Source organism: Podarcis tiliguerta (assembly GCF_965153285.1).
Source record: "Podarcis tiliguerta genome assembly, chromosome: 12".
In the NCBI taxonomy this organism is placed as follows: Eukaryota; Metazoa; Chordata; class Lepidosauria; order Squamata; family Lacertidae; genus Podarcis; species Podarcis tiliguerta.
Window position 1 is genome coordinate 50,481,098 of NC_139545.1, and position 25,497 is coordinate 50,506,594.

General features: G+C 43.3%; 1 protein-coding gene across 5 annotated transcripts in view; it reads right to left on the reverse strand.

Annotated features, from left to right (window-relative positions):
• Positions 1–25,497, reverse strand: part of LOC310660804 (sodium channel protein type 5 subunit alpha-like) — a 45,883-nt gene that overhangs the window by 16,799 nt on the left and 3,587 nt on the right. For 4 of the 5 annotated variants that reach the window (XM_083406053.1, XM_083406049.1, XM_083406050.1 and 1 more), the window contains exons 2-15: positions 20,557–20,648; positions 17,237–17,476; positions 14,395–14,458; positions 13,566–13,707; positions 12,605–12,802; positions 11,839–12,018; positions 10,207–10,608; positions 9,163–9,289; positions 7,567–7,805; positions 6,055–6,264; positions 4,717–5,070; positions 3,037–3,486; positions 1,147–1,281; positions 248–368 (exon numbers count right to left, since the gene is read on the reverse strand). In XM_083406053.1, the coding sequence (XP_083262179.1) occupies positions 248–368; positions 1,147–1,281; positions 3,037–3,486; positions 4,717–5,070; positions 6,055–6,264; positions 7,567–7,805; positions 9,163–9,289; positions 10,207–10,608; positions 11,839–12,018; positions 12,605–12,802; positions 13,566–13,707; positions 14,395–14,458; positions 17,237–17,476; positions 20,557–20,626 (2,932 nt within the window). In that variant the 5' untranslated portion in view covers positions 20,627–20,648. The remainder of the gene's footprint in view (positions 1–247; positions 369–1,146; positions 1,282–3,036; positions 3,487–4,716; positions 5,071–6,054; positions 6,265–7,566; positions 7,806–9,162; positions 9,290–10,206; positions 10,609–11,838; positions 12,019–12,604; positions 12,803–13,565; positions 13,708–14,394; positions 14,459–17,236; positions 17,477–20,556; positions 20,649–25,497) is intronic. The other variant, XM_083406052.1, reaches the window with a different exon arrangement.

The following is a 25,497-nucleotide window of genomic DNA, read 5'->3' on the forward strand; positions in this document are numbered from 1 at the left end:
CTCGATGGCCCTTGTGGTCTCTTCCAACTCTAGGATTCTATGAAAGCTGGACATTTTAGCATGCACCCTGCAATTAATGGAAGCTGCTGATCCTCCTTCCCATCACTGCTCTTGCTTACATCATTGTCAGCAAGTAGAAGCATACAAAAGAAGACAAGAATCACAGGCTGGCCATTTTGGGTTGCAGCCCCATGTTTCTGAAATTATGTAGCCCTGCCTAGAATAAATTGATGAAGTGCATCCTTACTTTCGGGAAAACAATTATCTGGCTCCGAGTCCTCAGCTAGTTCAGGGATCTGCTTCAGGAATTCTTCTGAGTTTGCTAGGTCCACGGTGCTGCCTTCTGAGCAGCTGATAACGTCAGCTCTCTGCAAAAGAAAAATAGAGCCTTGAGTTTTCTTTTTTACCAGGCATTGTCTGTCGGTTTTGCCTAAGAGGAGTGCAGCTAGAATTTTATCTTAATGTAGTTAGCAGCCACATGTAGGTTTTAAGAAATTTAATGCTAGGCATATTGGGAGGAGTGATTTTCATATCAGGACCACGGTGCATGGGAATGGGAGATTTCACCTTTCAATTCCTAGGTGAAATCCTGACAAAACCCAACCTCCCTGCACCACAGTGCAACAATTAGCCACCGGAGTCAATAGGAGGATTTTTTCCTAAGGCTAATCTTTGCACTGGGAGGGATGTATTTTAGCCACGGTCATAAGGGTTAAAGGGTTTAACCTCATCTCCCCACATGGTATGGTTTTGGTGCCTGGTATTAAATAATACAAAATCAGTGACACGCTTGCTGTGTGATTAATGTAACACATACAAATTTCTGATCTACAATATCCATTTCAGCACCAAAAGAGGTTCAAAGGCTCTGAATCAGCATGCCTTACCCCTCAAAACAAGCAGGCAGGCAGGCAAGCAAGCAAACTAACTAACCAAACAGTCAAAGGAAGATACTCAAAACAACCTGCTTGGGTTTCAATTCAACATATTGAATGGTGACGTTTCAATTAGAGTTGTGACGTTGTTTGTTTCGTCCTGATTTTAATGCAACCTTCCTTTTTTTACCCAGTTCTGCAATCAGGGCATTTTATCATCTGGATTATCATGATCTGCTTTTGCTTTTCTTTATTGGTGAATAACTTTTACCTCTTTTTGTTTTGGTGAGGAGGACCCAGCTTTCCAATGCATACTTGTTTCCCCAGGAGAGGAGATTTCAGATGTTCGGCTCCAGGCATCGGAACTCTTGCTCCGCTCTCCTCTCAATCGCAGCTGGTTTTCCTGCTGAAGATAAGCCACATTCATCTGCACTCAAGATCATGCCTCTTGTATTTGTGTGGTTTTTTTTTGGGGGGGGGGGGCTTTCCCTCCTACTGTTAGTTAAAGCCATGGGAGCTAAAGAGAGATGTATTTCTGTGACTCAAACAAAATTAATGTCATCTGTAGGGGAGTGGATTCTAATCGGAACTGTGGCAGAATTTCCCTCTGCGCCATTTCCCAGTGAAAATCTCTTGCCCAAGCTGGTATTTTCCTCGCAGAGGGAAACATACAGGTATCCATAATGTGGTTGTATGTTGTGCCTCGCAGGGCAAATAGCACTGCAAGAGGGCATTTTCATGCAAGCATTCAGGAAAAAGATAAGAAGAAGAAGAGAAGAAGAAGAGTTTGGATTTGATATCCCGCCTTTCACTCCCTTTAAGGAGTCTCAAAGCGGCTAACATTCTCCTTTCCCTTCCTCCCCTACAACAAACACTCTGTGAGGTGAGTGGGGCTGAGAGACTTCAAAGAAGTGTGACTGGCCCAAGGTCACCCAGCAGCTGCATGTGGAGGAGCGGAGACGCGAACCCGGTTCCCCAGATTACAAGACTACCGCTCTCAACCACTACACCACACTGGCTCTCTTCCACTCCCACTACATTCCTCTTCCACTCCCACTACATTCCTTATCAGAATCCCCACAGCCCCTGATCTCCTAACATCACATATACCGTATTTTTTGCTCTATAAGACTCACTTTTTCCCTCCTAAAAAGTAAGGGGAAATGTGTGTGCGTCTTATGGAGTGAATGCAGGCTGCGCAGCTATCCCAGAAGCTAGAACAGCAAGAGGGATCGCTGCTTTCACTGCGCAGCGACCCCTCTTGCTGTTCTGGCTTCTGAGATTCAGAATGTTTTTTTCCTTGTTTTCCTCCTCCAAAAACTAGGTGCGTCTTGTGGTCTGGTGCGTCTTATAGAGCAAAAAATACGGTAGTTTGGCCTTCCAGCAGGCAGCAAATCCAACAGCTTTATCAAGCGCTTCCTGAACCACGGTTTATTGTTGGTGAGCTGTGGTGGGCCTATTGGGTCACGTTGTGTATGAGTAACCTGTACCAGGTCTCTAGGTGGAGTAGCTACAGCATACAAGGGAAATGCACTTTTATTTCCCTGGTTATTGCTTCTTCTCAGTGCCATTTTCCTTTTCCGCCCTGATCCTCAGCCTCACTTTCCCGACACTGCCTCTTAATCTGATTGGCTGCAGCTGCCCATGTGGTTTTGTTTACAAAAGTTACCAGGTTAGATTAGCGTCATGATGTTTCAGGATGTGATCAGTCAAATTTCACGCAAATGGGCAGGGGGTGGAAGGAAGCTGTGCTAGGAAATGAGGTGAACAATTAAGAGCAAAAAAGGGTGTATTCCATATTGAGCTTATTGAAGGGAATGTGGGGATGATGATGATGATGATAGGAGGAGGAGGAGGAAGAGGAAAACGGCACACAGGACTGCACTGAAACAGCCTATGAGCAAAGGTGAGGGAATGCAGCTGGCAGCACTGTTAGGGCAGAAGCTAAACCAGCTTCTTGTTCCTCATGAGATGACCTTCTATCAGCACAATCACATCATTGGTTCTGCTTCTCATCAATTCTACAGTGTGACAGAATGTTCAGAAAGTGGGACAGAATATTGAGGACTGACATTAATATGGCTGTCTCCATTTCTGTCCGCTGCAATATTTGTCCGCCTTTCCTTGAACATGGCAATGTGGCCTTCAGCTGACTCCTTACCTTCTCTGCATATTCTGTCTCCACGGCTGCCCCCTGCTTCTCATCAGCATCTTCAGAACCCTCGCTATCAGACTCGGGGGCAGCAATGGGAACACAGACAAACACATTGGGGTTGCTGATGAAATCATCCGGGATATGAACAGAGCACCTCTCCCCGTTCTTCTCGATCTCTCTGTTACCATGACTCTCCTTGAAGTTCGGGAGATCTTTTCGAAGCTCCAGCCCGTTCTTCTCAGATTCACATTTTATTTTCTTCTGAGCTGCCTTCCGCTTGTACCCAAGAGCTTTGAAACAAAAAGCCAACATTGCCTGTTTTGCTGCATGAAGCCCTCGGTGGATCCGAGCGAAGGCAATTTTAAGGTTGTTCGTTTCTCGGTCGTCTTCCGGGAGTTGGAGGAGGTTGTCAGTGCTGAACGAGTTCAGCAGCAGGGCGATGAACAAATTGAGCACCTCAAAGCAACGGGAAGAGCAAATGTTCAACAACATTTCTGGCATAATTCTTTTGTTTTTTTCTGAAGAGAGATGGAAACACCCAATTCTGGCATGACCAGGACAAGGAAACCAACCAACAGCCAGGGATAGGCAAAATTTGTCAATTTTGGTTTCTCCCAGTTTCTCATTTTGTCAACCTTAAGTTCAGTTCTCCACATTTGCACATCAATTGATATGTGTGGGGGTTTTTTATTTAAAAAAAAAAACCATGAAAATTCATCAGCAATTTAGTGCAAATTTATTGTGATATACACACTTTGTATGCAATTTTGCCTAATATATGCATTTCTGGAAATCAATTTTCCGTAATATAATGCATTTTTATGTTAGCTTGATTAACATATGCTTTTTAAAGCACATTTTACCCTAGTTGTATGCATTGTCTACTCTTAAAATGATATATCTATTTTCATTCTTATTAATTCTTTGCAAACTAGTTTTAGAACATAGGTGGAATGAACAAATATCGACAAATTGGAGCAGAAAATCTGCCTACAAAGCCAGGTAAGAGCGAGAGGCAGGTAAGATGTTTTACTTCCTTCTCCTGTCTCCTTATTATGGAATTTAATTTCATTTCCCAATGGCTTGAGAAAAGACTGAAAGAAGAGTTTGGATTTGATATCCCGCTTTATCACTACCCGAAAGAGTCTCAAAGCGGCTAACATTCTCCTTTCCCTTCCTCCCCCACAACAAACACTCTGTGAGGTGAGTGAGGCTGAGAGACTTCAGAGAAGTGTGACTGGCCCAAGGTCACCCAGCAGCTGCATGTGGAGGAGCGGGGACGCGAACCCAGTTCACCAGATGTCGGGTCTACCGCTCTTAACCACTACACCACACTGGCTGATGTGAAAGATGTGAGAAAATAAGAACAGTAGAAGGGCCCTTCTAGATCAGGTCAATGGCCCATCTAGTCTAGCCTTCTGTTCGCACAGTAACCAACCAGATGTCCTTGGTAAACCTGCAAGCAGGACCTGAATACAACAGCACCCTCCCCACTTGTGATTCCAAGAACCTGGCAGACACAGCCCAGGACATATTTTTTTGGAGTACTACCATTCCACATACTTGTCTCATTTTAAAGATACAGCATGAGGATGGACTTTTCAAACACCTTTCCCCTTTTCATTAATAGCAAAGCAAAATTTTGATAAAAAGGGGAGGGAAACCAAAAGGTATCTGTAAACTCACCACTAAATTTCCAATCACCATGACCAGCAAGAAGACAAGTAAGCACATTGATTGCTCATTGACCACCATGCAACCCCACATGGTTTCAATCCATTCTCCACACAAAATTCGGAAAATAACAAGGAAGGAGTGGAAAAAATCTTGCATATGCCATCGTAGTTTGCAGTCATCGGCCAATTTCTTACAATGAGTCTTATAGTTGCCCCCAAATAGCTGCATTCCAAATACAGCGAAGATAAAGACGATAATGGCCAGAACGAGGGTAAGGTTGCCCAGAGCATCCACTGAGTTTAAAATTATCTTAATAAGGGTGTTTAAGGTTGGCCAAGACTTCGCCAACTTGAAGACTCGCATCTGTTGGGGAGGAAAGTATTGTATTGTTAGATAACCAAAGAACAGAACAGTTTGGCAGTTTCTATTTTTTTGTAGCCTTCAGTTCTAACTCTGTTTATCCTTCTTTTCAGCTTCATCTGGCCTTTTCGTTCTCTTTTGAACATATTGTTATTTATTATGTCCGACCCTCAGCAGCCAAACAAGTGCCTATGGGGAAGCCCCAGAGCAGAACATAAATGCAGTAACACACTCCCACTCATTTTTCCCTAGCAACCAGTATTTAGAGGCATGGTCTCTGCGATGCTGGAAGTAATATTTGGCCATTGTGTCTAGTGGCCGCTGATAGCTTGTCTCCTTCATGTCTCTCCCAAGCAGCACAGCACAGGATCTGGCCTTGGACAAGTATTTTCAACTCCCTTCCTGGTCCGGAATGCACTGGGTGGCCTTGGGGAAGCTGCTGCTTCTTGCCCTCAATTCAGCGGCGTAGCGTGGGTTGTCAGCACCCGGGGCAAGGCAAGTAATTTGGCCCCCTAACCCGGGGCAAGGCAAGTAATTTGCGCCCCCCGCTGCACTGTCGCTCCCCCAGATAGTCCCTCGCTCTCTCTCCGCACCGCACCGCACGCCTGGCACCTTCCCCTCCACAGTGGGCGGCGACCCGGCGGCTCGGATCGGATTCGCACAGCCAGCACTGCAGTGAGAGAGAGAGAGTGAGCCAGGTAGGGGCAGAGAGCTGCGAGTGCGAGCGCCCCCCCCAGATGTTGCACCCGGTGCGGCCGGCCCCCCCTGCACCCCTCACGCTACGCCACTGCCTCAATTTCCTCTATCTGAAAATAACATCCCTCACAGGGCACATCTGGAGATTAGCAAGTTAAATCTTTCACAGTGCTCCACAGATGTATAATCAATAGTGATCTTCTGCAAAAGATATAGCTCGTGGGAAATCCTGTCCTATATGTCCATGAAAAAAGAAAGGAAGGAAGAGGAAAAAAGAGAGCAAGGAATTACCAGCCTCAAGGTCCGTAAAACTGTGAAATTTCCTTTCCTGCTGCCTTTTTTCCCTGATGCCTTATTCTCTTTGGGTTCACTGCTCAGTTCAATGATGCTTATGAAGACAATCACACTGTCAAAGATATTTGAGCGCTGCTGAAAATAATAATAGGGATCCAGCGCAATGATTTTCAGGATCACTTCTGCAGTGAAAATGCCGGTGAAAATCTGCAAAGTAGAAGTGGAGACGTCAAATCTGCATGTTCCAGAATCCTCTCTCCTCATGCCGGGGTTAGGGAAAGTTCACATGACAAACAGGCACGTTGAGAAGTCCGCAAACACTTTCTGGGCGGCTCCATTGCGATCTGGCACTCCCTCTATCACCCTTCACAATCAGAAGACGGAGGCCCCTTGGGCTGTGTCCCGGGCAGCAAAGGAGGTCCCTGGGCTGAGCTTGCTGCCCAGGCAACAGATCCTGCCAGCTCGCTCAATCAGCCAATTGTGAGTGGGCAAGGGGTGGGCCACTCCTGGAGGGTGGGCTCAGTCTGCTCCCTGGGCATATAAGAAGAGCATGTGGCTTGTCCTGGCCGTCACTCCTAGGGTCAAAGTGACTGGCAGCATGTCTGCCACCTTTCCTTTGGCTTGTGCTATTAGACAACATTGTGAGATTTATAATATTGAATATAATTTAGTTTCATTTGCAGACGATATTCTTTTGTTTATTTTGTACTATTCAGGCTAGTATTCCCATCTTGATGCAAACAATAGATGCTTTTGGTAAAGTATCTGGTTACTCTGTGAATTGCTCCAAATCAGAACTGATGCCAATAAGTCAAAACCTGATTACCCATTCATCCAAGGAATATAAATTCCAGATTTGTTCCGAATCTATTAAATATCTGGGTATGCTAATACCAAGAGATATAACACAGTTTGTGTTGAGAGCAGCAAAGAGTTAAGCTGCTGTGCCTCGGAGCTGAAGGGAAGAGCTTATCAGGCAGGACGTGACGTAAACAGCCTGCTATGCTGTGTGTGTGTTCTGTGGAAAGCGAAAGTGTTAGTTGAGCTGCCCAGCTCAGGGAGAGAGGAGCTGGGAAAATGCAGCTACACTCCGATGGATTCTAATCTGTGTATATATGTGTTTTCGGAACAATAAAGAAGCTAGAGAAAAAGGAGCTGCCGTCTCCGGTGTCATCCCTTATCACACGCGAAGCTGTGCAATTCTGCTGATGATTTTACGACCTACAGAGGCCCGCGCAGCGGAAATGTGCCGGGCGCCATTAAACCATAAATCTGTCCGAGGAGATTTATTGGAAGAGACCGAACTCAATTAAATAACAGTTTGTCATAGTTAACAGAAATAAATTAATAAAGGAATTTTCTTCAGATAGTGGCAGGTGAGAGTCATTGAACCTTATAACCTTTGGGGAAGGGTGAATGCTGTCAGGAATCAATATGATAATAATAACAAACGCATAAAAGCTTATTACATGCTGATGCAGAACATCCTGCTTGCCAGAATTCACTTACTTTGTTGCCTATCCCAAGCATGGCCTCGAAATCAGGGGACATTTTATAGTGTTCTAGCGCCATAAAGAGAGTATTCATCACAATGCAAACTGTGATTGTGAGGTCCGTAAATGGATCCATAACAAAAACGCCCACATTCTTCTTTATCTTCAACCACAGCGGGCAAAAGTTCCACACAAGATACTTTGCAGCCAAGTTCTTCAAGAAGCGGGGGCATTTCTGATTAGATTCTTCAAGTTCTAAACATTAAACACAATAAAGTAAGGTACCCCCTCCCCATAATAAAAAAAAAAATAGAAACACGTGCTTATGGTCAGGAAGTGGGATCAATAAGTACTTGTGAGAACAATTCCTACTGAATCTGTTGATGCTCCAGCAGAATTCTTTTTAAAAATGTATGATCAAGGACTATTGTAATTGATTGAATTCCTGCTCCATGATTGCAGTCATGGGATTGTTGTCTTTCACATGATGGTTATATGTTTTGACTCCACAGAGTGGGAAGTGACGGAAACAGGACGTTTGTGTTATTGTGTTTTGTGAAGTGGGACTATTGTCCTTTGTTCTTTTTCTCTTTGCTGTCTGATGCTAGAGAGAGAGGGAGCCATGTTGCAGTGCTCCGTGTGTGTCTATATGTAAATAAAGTAGATTAGCCAAAATGCTGAGTTGCTGAGGTCTGTTATGCAACTGCGCAAACTCTGTGGATCCCTAAGTGTGCCGGTGTTGGTTGGCATCGGTCGCTGTGATGTTAATGCTGAAGAAAGCTTTTGAAGCTCCCAAATGATCGACCAGGAGGGAGAGAACATGTCAGTCGGGCATGTGTCTCTGCCAGGGTCCTCCTCGAGTGTAGGCTGAACTCCTAACAATCCCATGGGCCAGTTCCTTGTAAGACCATAGGAAACTATTTTATGTCAGAAGCTTTGTCCAGCAGGTTCAGTGGCTTTCAGGAATCTTGCCTAGCTCTTCATGAAGACACCTGGGACGAACCTGGGGCTCTCCACATAGAGGGCATGTTTCTTTGACCACTGAGCTACAGCTCATGTGACTGTATCGCTATTCCAATTTCACTAGCTTCCTATCTGTTTCTGATCCCAAAGTGCTAGCTAGTTACCTTGAAAATCCCTAAATGGCACTTCCCGCCCAACCGGGGGGGGGGGGGGGGAAGGTTAAGAGAAGATCTAGATTTATTTTATTATTTGTATTTATTACATTTGTATACTGCCCTTTATCTGAAAATCTCAGGGTGGTTTACAGCATAAACATACAAAGTAAAAACACAAAATTCATATGAAAAACCAGAACCAAAACAAAACAAACAAACCTGTAGCCCCAACTCCCACACCAGGAACAAAGGGACAGTAAAGGTCTACATTGGGATCGGCTAGCCCTCTGATTCCTGCCACCTGAAGCAGTTGTCTCATCTTGCCTCAAGGGTGGGCCAGCCCTGAATCCCTATTTAAAGGTGATATGCAACACAGAAACAATACATAGACCTAAGTGCAAGTGCTAAATCCGCCCATTTATGACATTTAAAGCATGTCCTTAACCTTGGTAACCAACCACTATATTGGTGCCCATGAATATGCAACAACATACCTTCCAGTGCACTGGTAATGATGCTGACTGCACTTGCTGCCCTTTGTCTTTGAAGTGGGTGATTATAATAATCTACTGAGAGACGCTGAGTTTGGAACCTCTTGTTGGCTTCATCACAAGAAGTAGTCTGTTTAAAGATGTAAACAACATGTCTAGTTATGGAAGCGTTATGTGCTTCGATCTCAGGCGGGAAGAGAAACAGATATGAACGTAAATATGCTTATTGCAAAGTTCAGTGGACCACACAGTCTTAATACATTCGGAGGAAATGTCGAGTGACAATGAGTATTATTGTTCAGTCGTTCTAAGTTTCATTTCCCTCTCACTTCACTATTTATTACTTCCTTCCTCAACCAGTTTACATGCAACTCAGGACAACACTTCATGCATTTGATGAAGCAGGCTGTAGTCCATGAAAGCTTCTGTCATAATGCATTTGTTAGTCTTCAATATGGGTGTGCCTTTGGAATCTTAGCTTTAGAGCTGCACAGCAGTCCTTAGCTGAAAGAGAATGGATGCACTACGGTGCAGAAAAAAAATATTTGCTATTTATTAATACCACAGGGCTCTCACCTCTTAGCTCTTACTACTCCTTCTTCTTTAAGTCTGCCCCTGCCCCCAAACTTTTTGGTAACACTCCCCACCCTCCATGCCCACTATTCACAAATACGTTTACAGTGAGATTCTATGAATGCCTACTTGGAAGTAAATCCCATTGAGTTCAATGAGGTTTACCCCCAGAGAAGTGGTTAGAGGATAATAATCTTAATTCTTCTTCTTGTTGTTGTTGTTTGTATGTATATATAGAGAGAGAGAGAGAGAGAGAGAGAGTGTGTTGCAAATTGCCTTGGGACTAATGATGAAGGCTGGGGAAGAAATTTAAATAATCATCATCTGTAGGGAAGTAATTTGAGGATAATTTTTAGGGGTGGAATCATTTGTCCTCTAGGTACATAGCAAAAAATTGATTACTGCAGCCTAGACAACTGGGGGGGAAGCCACCAATCAGAAAATTGCATCTGTATGATTACATTCTCAACTCACCAGATCTCCTTTCCCAGGATTTTCCATAACTGGAGGAAGTAATGACCCTTCACTGGAAATGGGATCCATGTTAAACGGCCTTGTTCCACTGCCCCCCATCAATGAAACCACCCCATTGCAATCGTCTCCAGTGGCCCATCTGCCGGGCTGCATGTAGTTTGGAGCTGTCAGTCGAGGACTGTAGCTGGTTTGACTTTGGATGCTTGGACGCCTTCCCATTCGGGCAGCCAGCAGTGTGCTGTGTTGAATCTCCGTCTCCCCAATGCTGCTAGATTCATCCTCCCCAAACTCAGCCCTTGAAGCAGCATCTCGGCCGGATACATGGAAATTGAATACACTTCCATGACTTGGTCGGCGTTTGGTTGGGTTTGAACTAGGACCGTAATTGTGGCTAATGAGAGACTGCAGGGATCAAAAGAAGGGGAAAAATTAGCAAGAGTGATGCAGACTTTGACATGCTCTGTACTAAATACATTTAATGTTGGGTGTAAGAGTCGCTTACAGAAATCCTACCAATTGCAGCAGAAAACTTTATGACCGGCCTTGTGCCTTCCTGTTAAGAAAGAGCACTTTGCGTTCAGAAGTGGCAGCTTGTTAGGAGTGATAGCCTGCTTCTCATTAACTCAGTCTTGCACATACACTTCTGTCTCCTAGTTAACTACTCCACAGAATTTTCCACTAGTACCGGTACGTAAGTCTGTTAATCACTTATGGCTTCCTTACCAGTCACAGGAACCAAGGAACTTGCTATTTATAAGCCTCTGTTAATTCTCATACTTACCGCCATGTAAGACCACCAGGAAAGATTACCATTTTATAACACCTTTATTCAGACAGATGACAATGCAACTGATTTATTCTATGGCTTTTAGTTGATTTATGGACAGGGTTTGCTATTTTTTTATTGTTGTGACTAGTGACCTATTACTGAGAACTGCTAAGAGTAGAGGGAAACCAAATACATCACATATAAAGCTTTATGCATAGATTGGTTTCCTACAGTCGTAGAATATATATACTTTCTAAAATGTAAATTTTCTAAAAACATTCATGTAGATTTGGGGTTGGCAAATGCTGATTAAAAATTAAGTGTCATTCTCCCTTCATTTAAACTCCTCCATCTCTGAGGACAAGTTAGAGTGCAATTAAAAGTGAAAAGAAATAATGGTTAGTTAAAGCTATGGTTTTCCCAGTAGTGATGTATGGAAGTGAGAGCTGGACCATAAAGAAGGCTGATCGCCAAAGAATTGATGCTTTTGAATTATGGGGCTGGAAGAGACTCTTGAGAGTCCCATGGACTGCAAGAAGATCAAACCTATCCATTCTGAAGGAAACCAGCCCTGAGTGCTCACTGGAAGGACAGATCATGAAGCTGAGGCTCCAGTACTTTGGCCACCTCATGAAAAGAGAAGACTCCCTGGAAAAGACCCTGATGTTGGGAAAGATTGAGGGCACAAGGAGAAGGGGACGACAGGACGAGATGGTTGGGCAGTGTTCTCAAAGCTACCAACATGAGTCTGACCAAACTGCAGGAGGCAGTGGAAGACAGGAGTGCCTGGCGTGCTCTGGTCCATGGGGTCACGAAGAGTCGGACACGACTAAACAACAACAAAAGCCTTATGAAATAACTACCGGTTTCCGATAGCTGTCACTAGACTGTGACTTTGGGGTTTTGGGATCATCCCCATAATCTTCCATCCCCAAAGACAGCTTCTTCATTCTGTTACTTCGTTCTTTGACCTCTTTAGAACCTATAGGTGACACTTCAAATGAGCTATGAGACATGCTGTCGTTTTCTTTTGCAGCTAATTCCTAGAATGAAGAAAAAGAGAAGTGGGCATTGTACCATTATGCCTTCATATGAGATAATAATAATAATAATAATAATAATAATACATTTTGGTATGACAACTTCCCATTCACAGATAACAGTTTGCATTGGATATCCAAATTACTCACAACCTTCATGATTTTAAAGTTAATCATGGTGTTTTTCTAAAAGGATTTTTGTCTTGGCGGATTTTTCTTGCCCAGCAGGTGTTGGCCATGTTTCAAGTCTGAGTTCCTAGTTTTTGGACACATGAAACATGGAAGCTGATGCTTAATCTCCTATGGAAGCATCATAATTAAGTGGCAAGTTCTTGCTTTCACCATGTTAGATCCCATCCCATGTTCAATTTCTGCTACCCCCATTCTAAAGACATTTTTTTATGCCCGCAGACCTATGCGGCTGTTAAAAAAAACATTTCATTAGCCAGTCATTTTAATTATCATTTTGTATTATTTTTAATGGTGTTTTATGTTTTATTGTATACATACTATATATAACTACTGCTATAAACTATGTTTCTGGGGAAATGGAGGTAGTTGTAGATTAGCAATGGGGCAATATATGAACCTCCTGCTCTTTCTTCAGCATCTCCATGGCTTCACGAAATTTCCTTTCTTTTGCTTCTGTTTCAGCAATAGTGGCAGTGCTCTGTTCTTCGTAGGCCATCGTGACCACGGCCAAGATCAAGTTGACCAGGTAGAATGATCCCAGAAATATGACCAGCATGAAAAACAGCATATAGATCTTCCCAGATGCTCTGAGAGTCTGTAGTCAGAAAGAATACAGTAATCATTCTTTTGGTTGTGATGTTTACAAAATGTTAAGGTTTTCATCACCAGTTTCCCGTGTGTTAAAGGGAAAAAGGCCTTTGGAACCATATAGAAAACACGAACCACACGAAAATAAAATAAAAAATTACAGTAATTCATTAACCAAAATAAAGATGACAAAAGAAACAACATGAAATCTAAAAATGACACATGAAATTCTATGCTATGCATGATCCAAGCTTTGCTTAAAAACCTCTAAGGAAGGGGAGTCCACAACCTCCCAAGGTGGTCTGTTCCACTGTTGAACAGCTCTTACTGTCGGAAAGTTCTTCCTGAAGTTCATTCGGAATCTCCTTTCTTGTAAATTTAATCCCCTGGTTTGGGTCCTACCCTCCAGAGCAAGACAAAACAAGCTTGCTCCATCTTCAGTGGCAGCCCTTGAGATATTTGAAGGTGGCTATCATATCTCCTCTCAGTCTCCTGCCTTTTGGACCCAAGACATTTTTTTACAAGAAGGAACATTCATAACTGTGATCCCCCTTCTGTGCTCTGAGGTGGCACAGTTTATTCTACCAGCTCAGGACTCTGTGACAACATTTCCATCTCATATTATCACCCCAGGATTCCACTTGGTTGACTCTAGCATATCGTTCTTCTACTTATATAGCTAAGAAGGGAGCTGTAAAAGGTAGGAGCAGAGCAAGCCGCTTCAAAAGACTATGGCATGCAATTTGTTTCAAAAGAATTGAAGCATATACCTGTTGATAGAGGCGTTCCCAGTAATCCTGCGTCATGAGGCGGAACAGGGAAAGGAAGGCCCAGCCAAACGTATCAAAGCTTGTGTACCCAAAGTCAGGATTTTCTCCAACCTTCAGACATACGTATTTTGGCGGGCAGGAACTGCAAATGACAACTTTGTTTCAGTGATAAAATTCTCCAGCATTTAAGTATGAAGAGAAAGTTCTGCCAATACAGTGGTATCTTGGCTTACATATGCTTCAGGTTACAGACTCCGCTAACCCAGAAATATTACCTCGGGTTAAGAACTTTGCTTCAGGATGAGAACAGAAATCATGCAGCGGCGGCGCAGCGGCAGCAGGAGGCCCCATTAGCTAAAGTGGTGCTTCAGGTTAAGAACAGTTTCAGGTTAAGAACGGACCTCCGGAACGAATTAAGTACTTAACCCGAGGTACCACTGTATATGGAGAGACTTGAAAATATGTGAATCTTTTTTTCCTTTCAAAAACATGGCTCCTACATTCAGCAGAGCTGTGGCTCCCAGTAGGTTGGCCAGTGTGGAATTTGTGGCCCTCGGGCTGGAAATCGTTCCCCACCCTTGCAACAGAACTGCAGCTTCAAACTGAAAATGGTAGATCTCACATCTCACCACACAGGGACACATTCACAATGTTCCACATGCAAAAATGATGAGAAGGTCACATTTGCCTTTGAACACACAAAAACTGAATTTGAGAATGTGGGCCCCAGTTTTGGGAGGAGGGGAGGTAAGTAAGCAGAAAGTAAATAAATATTCGGAGTGAATAACAGATATTAAACACACTCATAACAGGTATTATGTAAACTTACCCACCATCTGAAGCATTGCTGCACAATAAATAATCTTCAGTGTCATTCTTATGTATGTAATTCACTGCAACAAAAGAGTCAAGGATAAATATGGTTCCAGATAAGTAGAGGTTCTAAAACAGCCAGTCGTTTTGTCAAAACCCATGGTTATCGACCTGGCTCATCAACAAACCACGGTTTAAACTAATCACTATTCCTCCAGTTCTGATATAATGTGAAACTGTTTAGTTTAAAACCAGAAGTGGGTGCTTCTAATCACATCTGTGCTAAAGGGAGCGGGGGAGGAAGAGTACATGAGCCCAAGGTTTTCTGTTGCTCATGCACTAAACTAAACTAGGGTTGCCATATTTCAAAAAGTGAAAATCTGGACAAAAAAATTGTTGAGCTTTTTTGGCCAAAGTTGTTAAGTTGTTGAGCTTCGGCAAAATCACAAGGACGTTTTGGAGCTAATTTTAAGGAAAACAGGCAACAACACCACTGCAATATTGTCAGAACTTGGAAGCTGCAGCCATGCAACCCCAGTAAGCGAGGCTTCAGTGGGGACAGCAAGGGGAACGGCATCATTTGCGCACAATATGGTTACCAGTGTGGTCACGCCACAGATTTGAATAATGGCATTATGATACTGGATTTTGCCTTTTACACAACTGCTGCACATTTGGATGACCAGCATCCTGTCCAGTGAAGCTGAACATTGGGAGATTCTACGCAGGGCAAAACAAATACTTCTTCACGCATGGTTAACTTATGGTATTCCCACCCATTAGATGTAGTGATGACCATGACCTGGATGACTTTAAACGATACCGTATTTTGTGCACCATAGGACGCGCCGGCCCATAGGACACACCTAGTTTTTGGGGGGGGAAATAAAGAAAAAATATTTTATTTCCCCCCCAGGTGCGGGGCTGGAAGAACCAGGTCCGGGAACAGCGGGAAGGCGTGCTCCGCCTCCCCGCTGTCCCCCGAGCTTGTGGGGCTGGCGATGGGGAGAAGTGCGCTGAGCCCAGGACTAGAGGTAGCTCTGCGCAGCCATCAGGAGCCGGGCAGGACTTCGCGCTCCGCTCCCAATGGCCGCGCAGAGCTGCGCTGAGCCAGGGACTGCAGGCAGCTCTGCGCAACCCTCGGAGCCGGTCTCCCGAGGGTTGTGCAGAGCTTCCTGAAGCCTGCATTCGCCCCATAGGACGCACACACATTTCCCCTTCATTTTTGTAGGGGGAAAAGTGTGTCCTATAGGGTGAAAAATACAGTAATTAGATCAATTCATGGAGGTTAAGGATTTTGATGGCTACTAGCCATGAGGTTATGTTCTACCTCCACTGTTGGAGGCACACCATGCCTGTAAATAGTGGTTGCTGGGTATCAGAGTTACATTGAGCCACGGTGAGAACGGAGTGTTGGACTTGATGGCCCTTTTGCCTGGTCCAACATGGCAGAGGCAAATTTAGGGGAGCATGACAGGTTCGCCCACACTGGCTACTGAGCCGAGAGGGTGCTGCAATAATGATTTAGAACAGAAGGCAAGAGGCGGGGGCTGCTGAATTTCGGCATCGCCACTGAAATTTGAAAGCCCAACATTCTCCATTGAGCAGGGGCCTCCTTCTTATGGTCTTATTTTTGTTAGACAATAGCCTTTTTAGGTAGTAATTGTTAAAGAACTCTTCGGTGGACGCAACCAAGACTTGGTGATGTGTTCATTTTTAATTTTTCAGTATGACTTAGTACTTGATCAGTTACCACCTCAATTCCTTGGACACCCATCCTATGCAAGTTCAGGCATGGGGTTCAGTTACAACCGCACCACTCATGGAAGCATGCTTGGGAGATGGAAAGTAAGATTGTAATAATCCAAAAAGGATTTATCCCTGTAATGGTTCTAGGGGTTGCTCGTGAGTAAATCGGCGCCACACCTGGGTGGGTTGCCTGAGTGAACCCTTTCTGTCTGGACAGCCACTCGCCTGTGGCTGTCTCAATCTCTGGCAGAATCCGTCAGTGGGCGTTTCTTGAACTTCTTCCAGCATAAAAGTTCTTTGACGCCTAGTCGCCGCCTACTTTCTCTGCGCGGAAGCCTTCTGCGCAGGGAGGGTGTGGGCATCGGAGGACCCGTGCTCCCCCCGCTGGTCCCCGGCGAGGAGTCTTGGAGCCACCTCGCCGATTCCCCCATCTGCCCCCCTGGTGCTACGCTGATTTCCTTCCCCAGAAGATGTACTGCTTCTCTCCCTCCGGGACACTCTCCAGAATCCCTCTGGAGCCCTCCCTCTCCCTCTGGCTCCGATGGCAGTTCCCTGGCAATCCCAATGCCACCCACATGGCAAACCTACCAAAGCACTTATCTGATACTGTGGTGCCTCGCAAGACGAAATTAATCCGTTCCACGAGTCTCTTCGTCTAGCGGTTTTTTCGTCTTGCGAAGCAGCACTATTAGCGGTTTAGTGGCTATTAGCGGCTATTAGCGGCTATTAGCGGCTATTAAAGGCTTAAGGGATTAGTGGATTAGCTGCTAAAAGGCTATTAGCAGCTTAGCGCCTTAGAAAAAGGGGGTGGGGAGCGGAAAAAACCCTCAAGAATCGCAAGACATTTTCGTCTTGCGAAGCAAGCCCATAGAGAAATTCATCCTGCGAAGCACCTCTGAAAACGGAAAACCCTTTCGTCTAGCGGGTTTTCCGTCTTGTGAGGCATTCGTCTTGCGGGGCACCACTGTACTTATAAATCTTACTATTCTTAGGAGTAACAATCTGAAGTGGCAGACTCGTGTGTCTTGTTTGCTAGGGCCCACTTCAAACCTGGAGACAGAAGATGGAATAAATCCATTATTTTGCAAAGATCTGAGGACAGCATTTACCTGGGCTATTGGTAAAATTCTCATACGTAGTCAAGTTCTGTTTAGATGAAAAGGATGTTTCATTGGACATGCTCTGGCTGATATATTCCGTGTAGTTCTTGACACATTTGTGTCTCAAATGTCCTTTAAAGAGTTGAAGACCAATGAGGGCAAACACACTCAGGCAGAAAACAGTCAGGATCATAACATCTGCGAGTTTCTTAACAGACTGGATTAGGGCACCTACGATGACTTTCAGACCTGCAGAGGGGGGAAATGAATGACATATGAATTCCAAAATCAAAGTACCTACAGAACAATTTGGAGTGTCCAAATGGACCTAGAGTTAGTTTTGCCCCTCATTCATCTATGTGATAAACTATTTTTGGTAGCTTTGATAAAAATAAATAGAAAGAAAATGTATTATGGATACCACTTGGGGGAAGGCAGGGTTGTCTGAGCAAATTTCAAGCAGCTCAGTTTCAAAACATGTATGTTTTGAGGGGACAAAGAGGCATCTTTTAAGGGAATAAAGTAACAGCAAGTATGTGTCTCAAAAACATTATTTAAACCCTTGAACTAAAAAAGAGGCTGCTGGTAATAGTAAAATATAATACACTGCCATGTCCATCTTTATTGTCTGAAATACTCCTATATATGTTGACATGTACCCAATGTTGTTCATTCACTGTCTACTATATATTTTGGAAAGTTGCTTGTCTGTTCACTATGCATTTGAACACCTCTAAAAATATTGAAACTCGTTTTTGCATGATGGTTTCTGAGATCAAGAATAATAATAACAATAAATAATAATAAATTTTATTTATACCCTGCCCTCCCCAGCCAGAGCCAGGCTCAGAGTGGCTAACACCAATAAAATCACAGTAAAAACATAATGGGGGAAAGGGGGGGGAGGAGAAAAGGGAAAAAACCAATTTAAGATACAGGTTAAAATGCAATTTAAAATGCACCCTCACTTTAAAGTAGCTGATAAATCACATTTTCGTCTATGTTTGGATATAGTTGGTGACCATTTTGAATCAAGATGGCAGACTGAACTTTTCAAAATTGCACTGATTTTACCCACTGATTTCAAAATTACTTTTTTGTTTCTTAGAATTCCTAAGCAACGGCTGAGTACAAAACTGCTAGTTTTTTTAAAAAAAATTAAAAATAAACACAGATTTGGTGTGTCATATCCACTCTGAAAGCAGAAATTGCTGTGCAGGATAGTAAGTGATCTATAGGCATTAGCGGGCTGTTTTTAATAACTAAAATGATTAACCAATGTGATTAGATGCCCAGGTTTGTGCCATGATATTGATAGCAAAAAGTCCATTCATGTCCTTGTTTTCTGCCATCGATGAGATGAATGATTAGACTGCTTATAATTTGCCACATTAAACATGGCATTGTTTAATTTTCTCCAACCAAAATTCCTCACTGTGCATTAGCAATTTGTCATCCTTCCATTTCTGAACTCTGGATATTGTTCAGATTGCTGCAAATACACAATTTGCTATGATTTACAGCTTGCATCCATTAAGCACTGTCCCTGTAGTACCCATAAGGGTTGCCCCCTAAATTACAGCAATATATTTGATTCCGATTGTGCTGATATAATCAATATGCATATATGTTGCATTTAATCAATGCACATTCATTGTTAAGTGAAAGCTGTGTCAAACACCAATGCACGATACAAGCGTACACCAGTTCTGATACTAATTTTAGAACTTATCTGAGGTAAACTCAAAGTGAAACATAGTGGAATGTAGTGCAAATAAACCAGTGCTTTCCTAAATATTCTGTGTACAGCACTTAGTAAATTGTTTTATGTGCTCCATTTAATAAATAAAAACAACAGATGGATGGAACAGAGAAAATCTGTTCATTGTTGGTAGCAAACCTATACAGCATCCGGATCTGTAATCAGTGGGCTTGAATTTTCAGCACAGTTTGTATGATTTGTAAATGGGCAGCCAGCCAGCATGTTTTGCTTTGTATAAAAATAATATCAAATGAACAATCACTAACCATAACTGTTTGCAACAGGACATGAAGCAATTGATTTTCTCTGCAGGTGGTACAGCAAGCTAACATTTTTATTATTATTATTTTTTAACACCTTCAAATGATGATGGTATTTCATCCGCTTAGGGAAGATAACCTACAATTCATCTGCATTTGGAAATTTTCAAAACAACATTTATGGGGTGTTTTCAAAATCAGTTCCCTCACCCACCCACACTGAGGTGAACAGAAAAATACGATAGGTTTTTTATTTTGCCCTCATGAAAGTTTCAGGTTCTTCCCCGTCCCCAGCATGCTCCTCATGGACGCAGGGATGCTCCCCCCCCCACCCCAGTGTTTGCATAATGTCATTGGCTAACCCATAATTCTCCCATTCATTCCATATTTTCCCTTTCCGGTAAAAATCCAGTAAGCAAACAACAACAACCCAACAACAAACAGTTGTCAATACCCCATTTGCAAATTAAGCCCCTGTTTGGAAGCATCTCAGTTTACCAGCAACTTGCAACACAGTACAGGATACATGTATATTCATGTACGGTATTCTAGTATTTCACAGATAAAAATAGGTACACTTATGAACATATTATATGTCTATCATACAAAGAATCATGTCAAGTCCAGTTTTGTTCCCCACTATTAGACAATGCTTCCTGTATTAAACGTTCAGATTGCCTCTCTTGCTACACTAATTTAAAAGTAAAGAGAGTGTTTTTTTTTTTTCTTTTCATTATTGATATTCTAGGGAAACACTATTCTTTCAATATATGAACAGTTCAAAATAAACATTGGCAGGTGCAACATGTGAAATGACTGTGCATGCCCAACATTTATTACCTGCCCACAGGTCGCAGGGTGCATTATAAGATTATCATATTATTATAATATAATATTTAGTCATCCTTCACCCTTAGGTCCCAGGGCAGGTTACAACCATTTAAAACACAACATTAAAAGCAGTTTGAAATGCATTACAATAACAAAAATGCATCTAGGTGCATTGATGCATACACACGAGCCTCAAGATGCATCATTCCTAACCTAGAGATTCACGTCTAGAGAACTGGGCATGGGGTGATGCTCAAGCCTGGAAAATGACAGCTATAGCAACTCATCTGGGCAAAAAGCTAGCAAGCCTTCCTATATGTGTCCCCCCCAAAGGAACAGCTACAACACGATTGTCTCTGATAAATGAATACCATTGAAATATATGCATCTGATGTGCCATTGACACATAGATTTGAACTTTGCAAGGGCAAATGCAACCTGATTGCTGTCAGAAAGAATTCAGAGATGTTTCATACCTGGGATAATGGAAACGGTTTTTAAAGCTCTCAGCACCCGGAACATCCGAAGGACGGAAACACCGCCCATATCAATAAACTCTCCCAGAAGTCTGTAAAATCAAAATGTGAAATAAGTTTTTTAAAAAAATACAAACTTGGGGGAGGGGTTACAGCAGCAGCACTGGTCCCCTAACCAGCCTTCTCGGTGGTGGCACCCGCCCTGTGGAACGCCCTCCCACCAGATGTCAAAGAGAACAACAACTACCAGACTTTTAGAAGACATCTGAAGGCAGCCCTGTTTAGGGAAGCTTTTAATGTTTGATGCATTACTGTATTTTAATATTTTGTTGGAAGCCACCCAGAGTGGCTGGGGAAGCCCAGCCAGATGGGCGGGGTATAAATAAATTAATATTATTATTATTATTATTATTATTATTATTATTATTGGCCTGATCCAGCTGTAGCTCTGCTCAACATACTCCTTGCTGTGCCTATGAAAGGCATTTTAGTGGCAGTGGGCAGCTATGCTGCTCTTGAATGGAAGCAGAGTCTAGCTTCCAGTTTGCAGCGGCTGCTTGACATCTTCCATTTACCCCCAAATCCATGCCGTGACCTATAGGTGTATAACTTGGGGAGGCCTTATATTCTGGGTAAATGAACACTGCAGTTGATCACATGGCACAATCACATGATCACAATTTGTTGCCATTCAGAAGTGGCGCTGCTTACCACAAAGAACTCATAACCCACCTACTTTCAGCAGCCAGAAACACCATAACCAGACACTGGAGAGACCTGTCAGGAGTAAGCATGGACCAATGGTACCAAATAGTATGGGAAACAGCCCTACTAGAAAAATTAACTAATACAGTGGTGCCTCACAAGACAAAAAGAATCCGTTCCGTGAGTCTCTTCGTCTAGCGGTTTTTTTGTCTTGCGAAGCAAGCCCATTAGCGGATTAGCGCTATTAGCGGATATTAGCGGCTATTAAAGGCTTAAGTGATTAGCGGATTAGCTGCTAAAAGGCTATTAGCATCTTAGTGCCTTAGAAAAAGGGGGTGGGGAGCGGGGGAAAAAACCCCCAGGAATCGCAAGACATTTTCGTCTTGCGAAGCAAGCCCATAGAGAAATTCGTCCTGTGAAGCACCTCCAAAACGGAAAACCCTTTCGTCTAGCGGGTTTTCCTTCTTGCGAGGCATTCGTCTTGCGGGGCACCACTGTAAACTGAAACTGACACGGGGACAAACAGAAGAAGACGCCTTCCCCTTTATCACATACACAGCCCAACAGGACAATGACAATAATCCACCAACAGCATACAGATCAATATGGCTAACCTGATCCAAAACACCCACCCACCCCACTCACACACGAAAACAAAGATCACCACAGCCAATCACAAGCAAACAATCACACCCTAGGCCAACCCCAACCTCTCTCACCACTAAAGGAACACAAGTGAACAACACAAGCAACGCTGACACCAAACTCTACATACATTAAGCGTAATAGAAACACTGCCACCCGACCCCACCCCCATCCATCTTCCCTCCCTCCACCCCCCTTTCTTTTTTTCTTTTTCTTTTTTCTTCTCCCCCTAATGCCTCAACAAATGAAACGGATTTGTAAAAATGTTACATGGGGGGGGGGGAATACGAGGCATTACACCTACTTCTGTAAAACAAGAAAATCCTTAATAAAATATTTTTTTAAAAAAGAAGAAGTGGCGCTGCCACCTGCCCAGGGCTAAAATGCCCTCTAAAGGCATGGACCTGTTGAACTGTTTCTTTAAATCTAAAGGTTCATCATTGTTTCACCCAATGTGTATACCTTTAAGGGGCCAGAGCAAGGGCCAGAGTAAACTAATGAGATCCAGCCTTGCAGCTGTGAGGCATAGCAGGTGCTGCTGAGTTGCACTGATTAAGCTGTGTTGGGAATTGGCCACAGTATATAAGGAGCAGCACCTAGCTCTGCCATTTAACCCTGGGGATGGGTTGGTGGTTGGGTCGTGTTTGTTTGTTTGTATTTAGTGTTTAAGGAGTTTTTGTTTTTCTTATTAAACCTTGTTTAAGTTATTTTGAGTCCCTTCTTTTTAATGCAAGCTCTCCCCAGCAAGCTCTCTGCGCTACTATACTGCGAAAAGCCAACATCTTTGGTTATGGGCCCAGCTGCTGAGTGGATGACTACATATTTTTGGACTCTGAGAAAGGTTTGAAAACTCCTTCTCCTGTTAGCGTAGTTTTTGTGGGTCTGGAAGAGTTCCAGAATGGTTGACCGGGTTCCTGAAGCAGAGAAGGCTCTAGTCTTCCCACAGCTAACAGATGAGAACTATAGTTTATGGTCTTTTCGGGTGGAGGCGCTTTTGACCTCTAGAGATGTATGGACCTATGTAACTGATGACCCTCCTGACCCTGTGACTAATGCTTGGTCGAAAGGAGATGCGAAAGCCAGGGCGATAATTAATTTGGCAGTCAGCGACCAGCAAGTAGTCTATATAAGGAATAAGAAAACTGCCAAAGAAATGTGGGACAGTCTTGCAGCAGTGCATATTAGAAAAGAGTCAGCGTCTGCATTGACGTATTTCAAGCAGTTGTACCAGACGAAGTTGCAGCCTGGTGGTGATTTGGCAGCACACTTGAGACGTCTGGAGGCAATACGCTGCGAATTAATTCGAAGGGACATGGAGATACCTGATATTCAGTATGTTTTTATCATCCTTTGTTCCCTTAATGAGGACTTTGATGGTATAGCTAGCCAGATATCTGCCATTCCACCAGCACAATTAACTGTGGAAGGGGTAACGGCAAGATTAATGGGCGAGCTGGACAGTAGGGAGGCTTGTGCCATAAGCACTCCTGTTTCCAGAAGTAATGAGGGACGCCACATGCAAGCTGGTGGTGATACGACTGCGTTTAAAGCTGCAAAGCGTTGTTGGTTCTGCAATAAGCAAGGACATTTTGCAAAGGACTGCAGATCCAAAAGAAAGCAAAGTACTCCCAAGACTGTTTCTGTTCGTCAGTCACGGTCGTCAGCCCAGCAGCCGACATCGTACCGTAAAGACAGAAAAGAGCCGCGAGCTTTTCATGCTCGGACAGCAGATCGTAAAAGACTTAAAGGTGCCAAGTGGAAGTCTTTTGTTGTGGACTCAGGTGCATCTCAGCACGTCTGCAACGATCGAAGCTTGTTTATTTCTTTCGAAGAGGAAATTGGTAATGTACATTTAGCCAATTCACAAGTCTTGCAGTCGCTTGGCAGGGGTACTGTTAAACTTGACTCTTTAAACATTACTATAGCAAACTGCATTTACTGCCCGTCAGTGGACAATTTATTATCAGTAAGGTGTTTTGCTCGTCAAGGCATAACTGTGCGTTTCTTAAATTCAATGTGTGAGTTTTTTGAGGGGAACAAACGTCTATTATATGCCCGGGAATCTGATGGTTTATATAGACTGTATTTTCGCACCTACTCCCAATCACCTATAAATTGCAGAGCAGCACAGTCAAGCCAGGGGTTGAGGAATGTAAGGCCACATTCCGGGTGTGTCCACGAGGTGCACAGACTTCTGGGACACCTGAATTTTGCTGATGTAATTAAGACAAAGAATATTGTTAATGGCCTCAACTTAAAACCATGTAAATTCTTTATGCAATGCCTATCCTGTTGCAAAAATAAGATCAAGGTTGCACGCAAGGGTAGGTGCTCAGATAGGAAAGTAACTGAGCCATTTGAGCGTGTACATTGTGATTTAGTTGGGCCACTCCCACCATCATTAGGAGGTTCTAAGTACTGGCTTACCCTGATAGACCAGTATAGTAGATACTGTTGGACTTATGCAATAGCTGAAAAGTCCCAAGCATTTGAGAAGTACAAAGTTTTTTGCAACTGGGTAAAAACGCACTTTAACAAACCAATTAAGAACCTGTTTTCTGACCGGGGTGGGGAATTTGTTTCTGAGGATTTTGAGAAATTCCTGGAAGCGCGGGGGACTACTCATGAGTTATCTTGCCCCCGAAGTCCCTGGCAAAATGGGCTTGTTGAAGTTGTGCAGCGTGACCTGCAGGCAGGGGTTAAAACTTATCTGCACGATGCTAATCTGCCCAAAGATTTTTGGGCTGAAGCGCTCAATGCGTTTTGTTATGTTAGGAATCGCAGTTACCATTCTGGTTTAGATGTCACTCCCTATGAGAAGCTGTTTAAAAAACGCCCTAATCTGAAATACCTACGAATTTGGGGTTCAGATGTAATTATGCATTATCCCGCTAAGCAGAAATTGGGTGAGCGTAGTGTTCAGGGAAAATTAATGGGCTACCAGCAGGGGGCGTACAGAATTTACATACCAGCAACTGGCAAATTTCATATTACCAGAAGCATGATACAAACTGTAAATTGGAATGGAGTTGCTATTTTCCAAGATACTGATGGTAGAAATGAAACTGAGGAAGAAGAGGAAGCAGGAGCAGCAGCTGCAGGAAATGGTGCTTCTGAATTAATGGGAGAAGACAAAAAGCCTGTTGAATCTGATAATTTGTTTGATGATTTAAAGTTACAGGCACCCGAGGGGAGGTTAGATTCTCTTGAGTTTTCTGACCGTGAGCTTAGCCTACAGGCATCTCTTCAGTCTGACAATGATGGTTTACAACCTGAAACTAGTAGTTCACCTAGTCCTGTTAAGTCTGAGGAGTCTGACTCTCCTTCCGGACTGAGACGTTCAGATTGAAAGAGGCAGAAGCCACAACGATTTGCAGATGAGCATTATAATACTGTCTATGCCAATAAGGCGGTCTTTGAGCCAAAAAGCTACAATGATGTTCAGAATTTACCTAAGCACCAAGCTGTAAAATGGAATAAAGCTATGAACTCTGAGATAGCTTCTTTAAAAGAGCACAACACTTGGACTCTTGTACCTCAAACCCCAGATATGAGACTTATAGATTCAAAATGGGTTTATAGAGCTAAAAT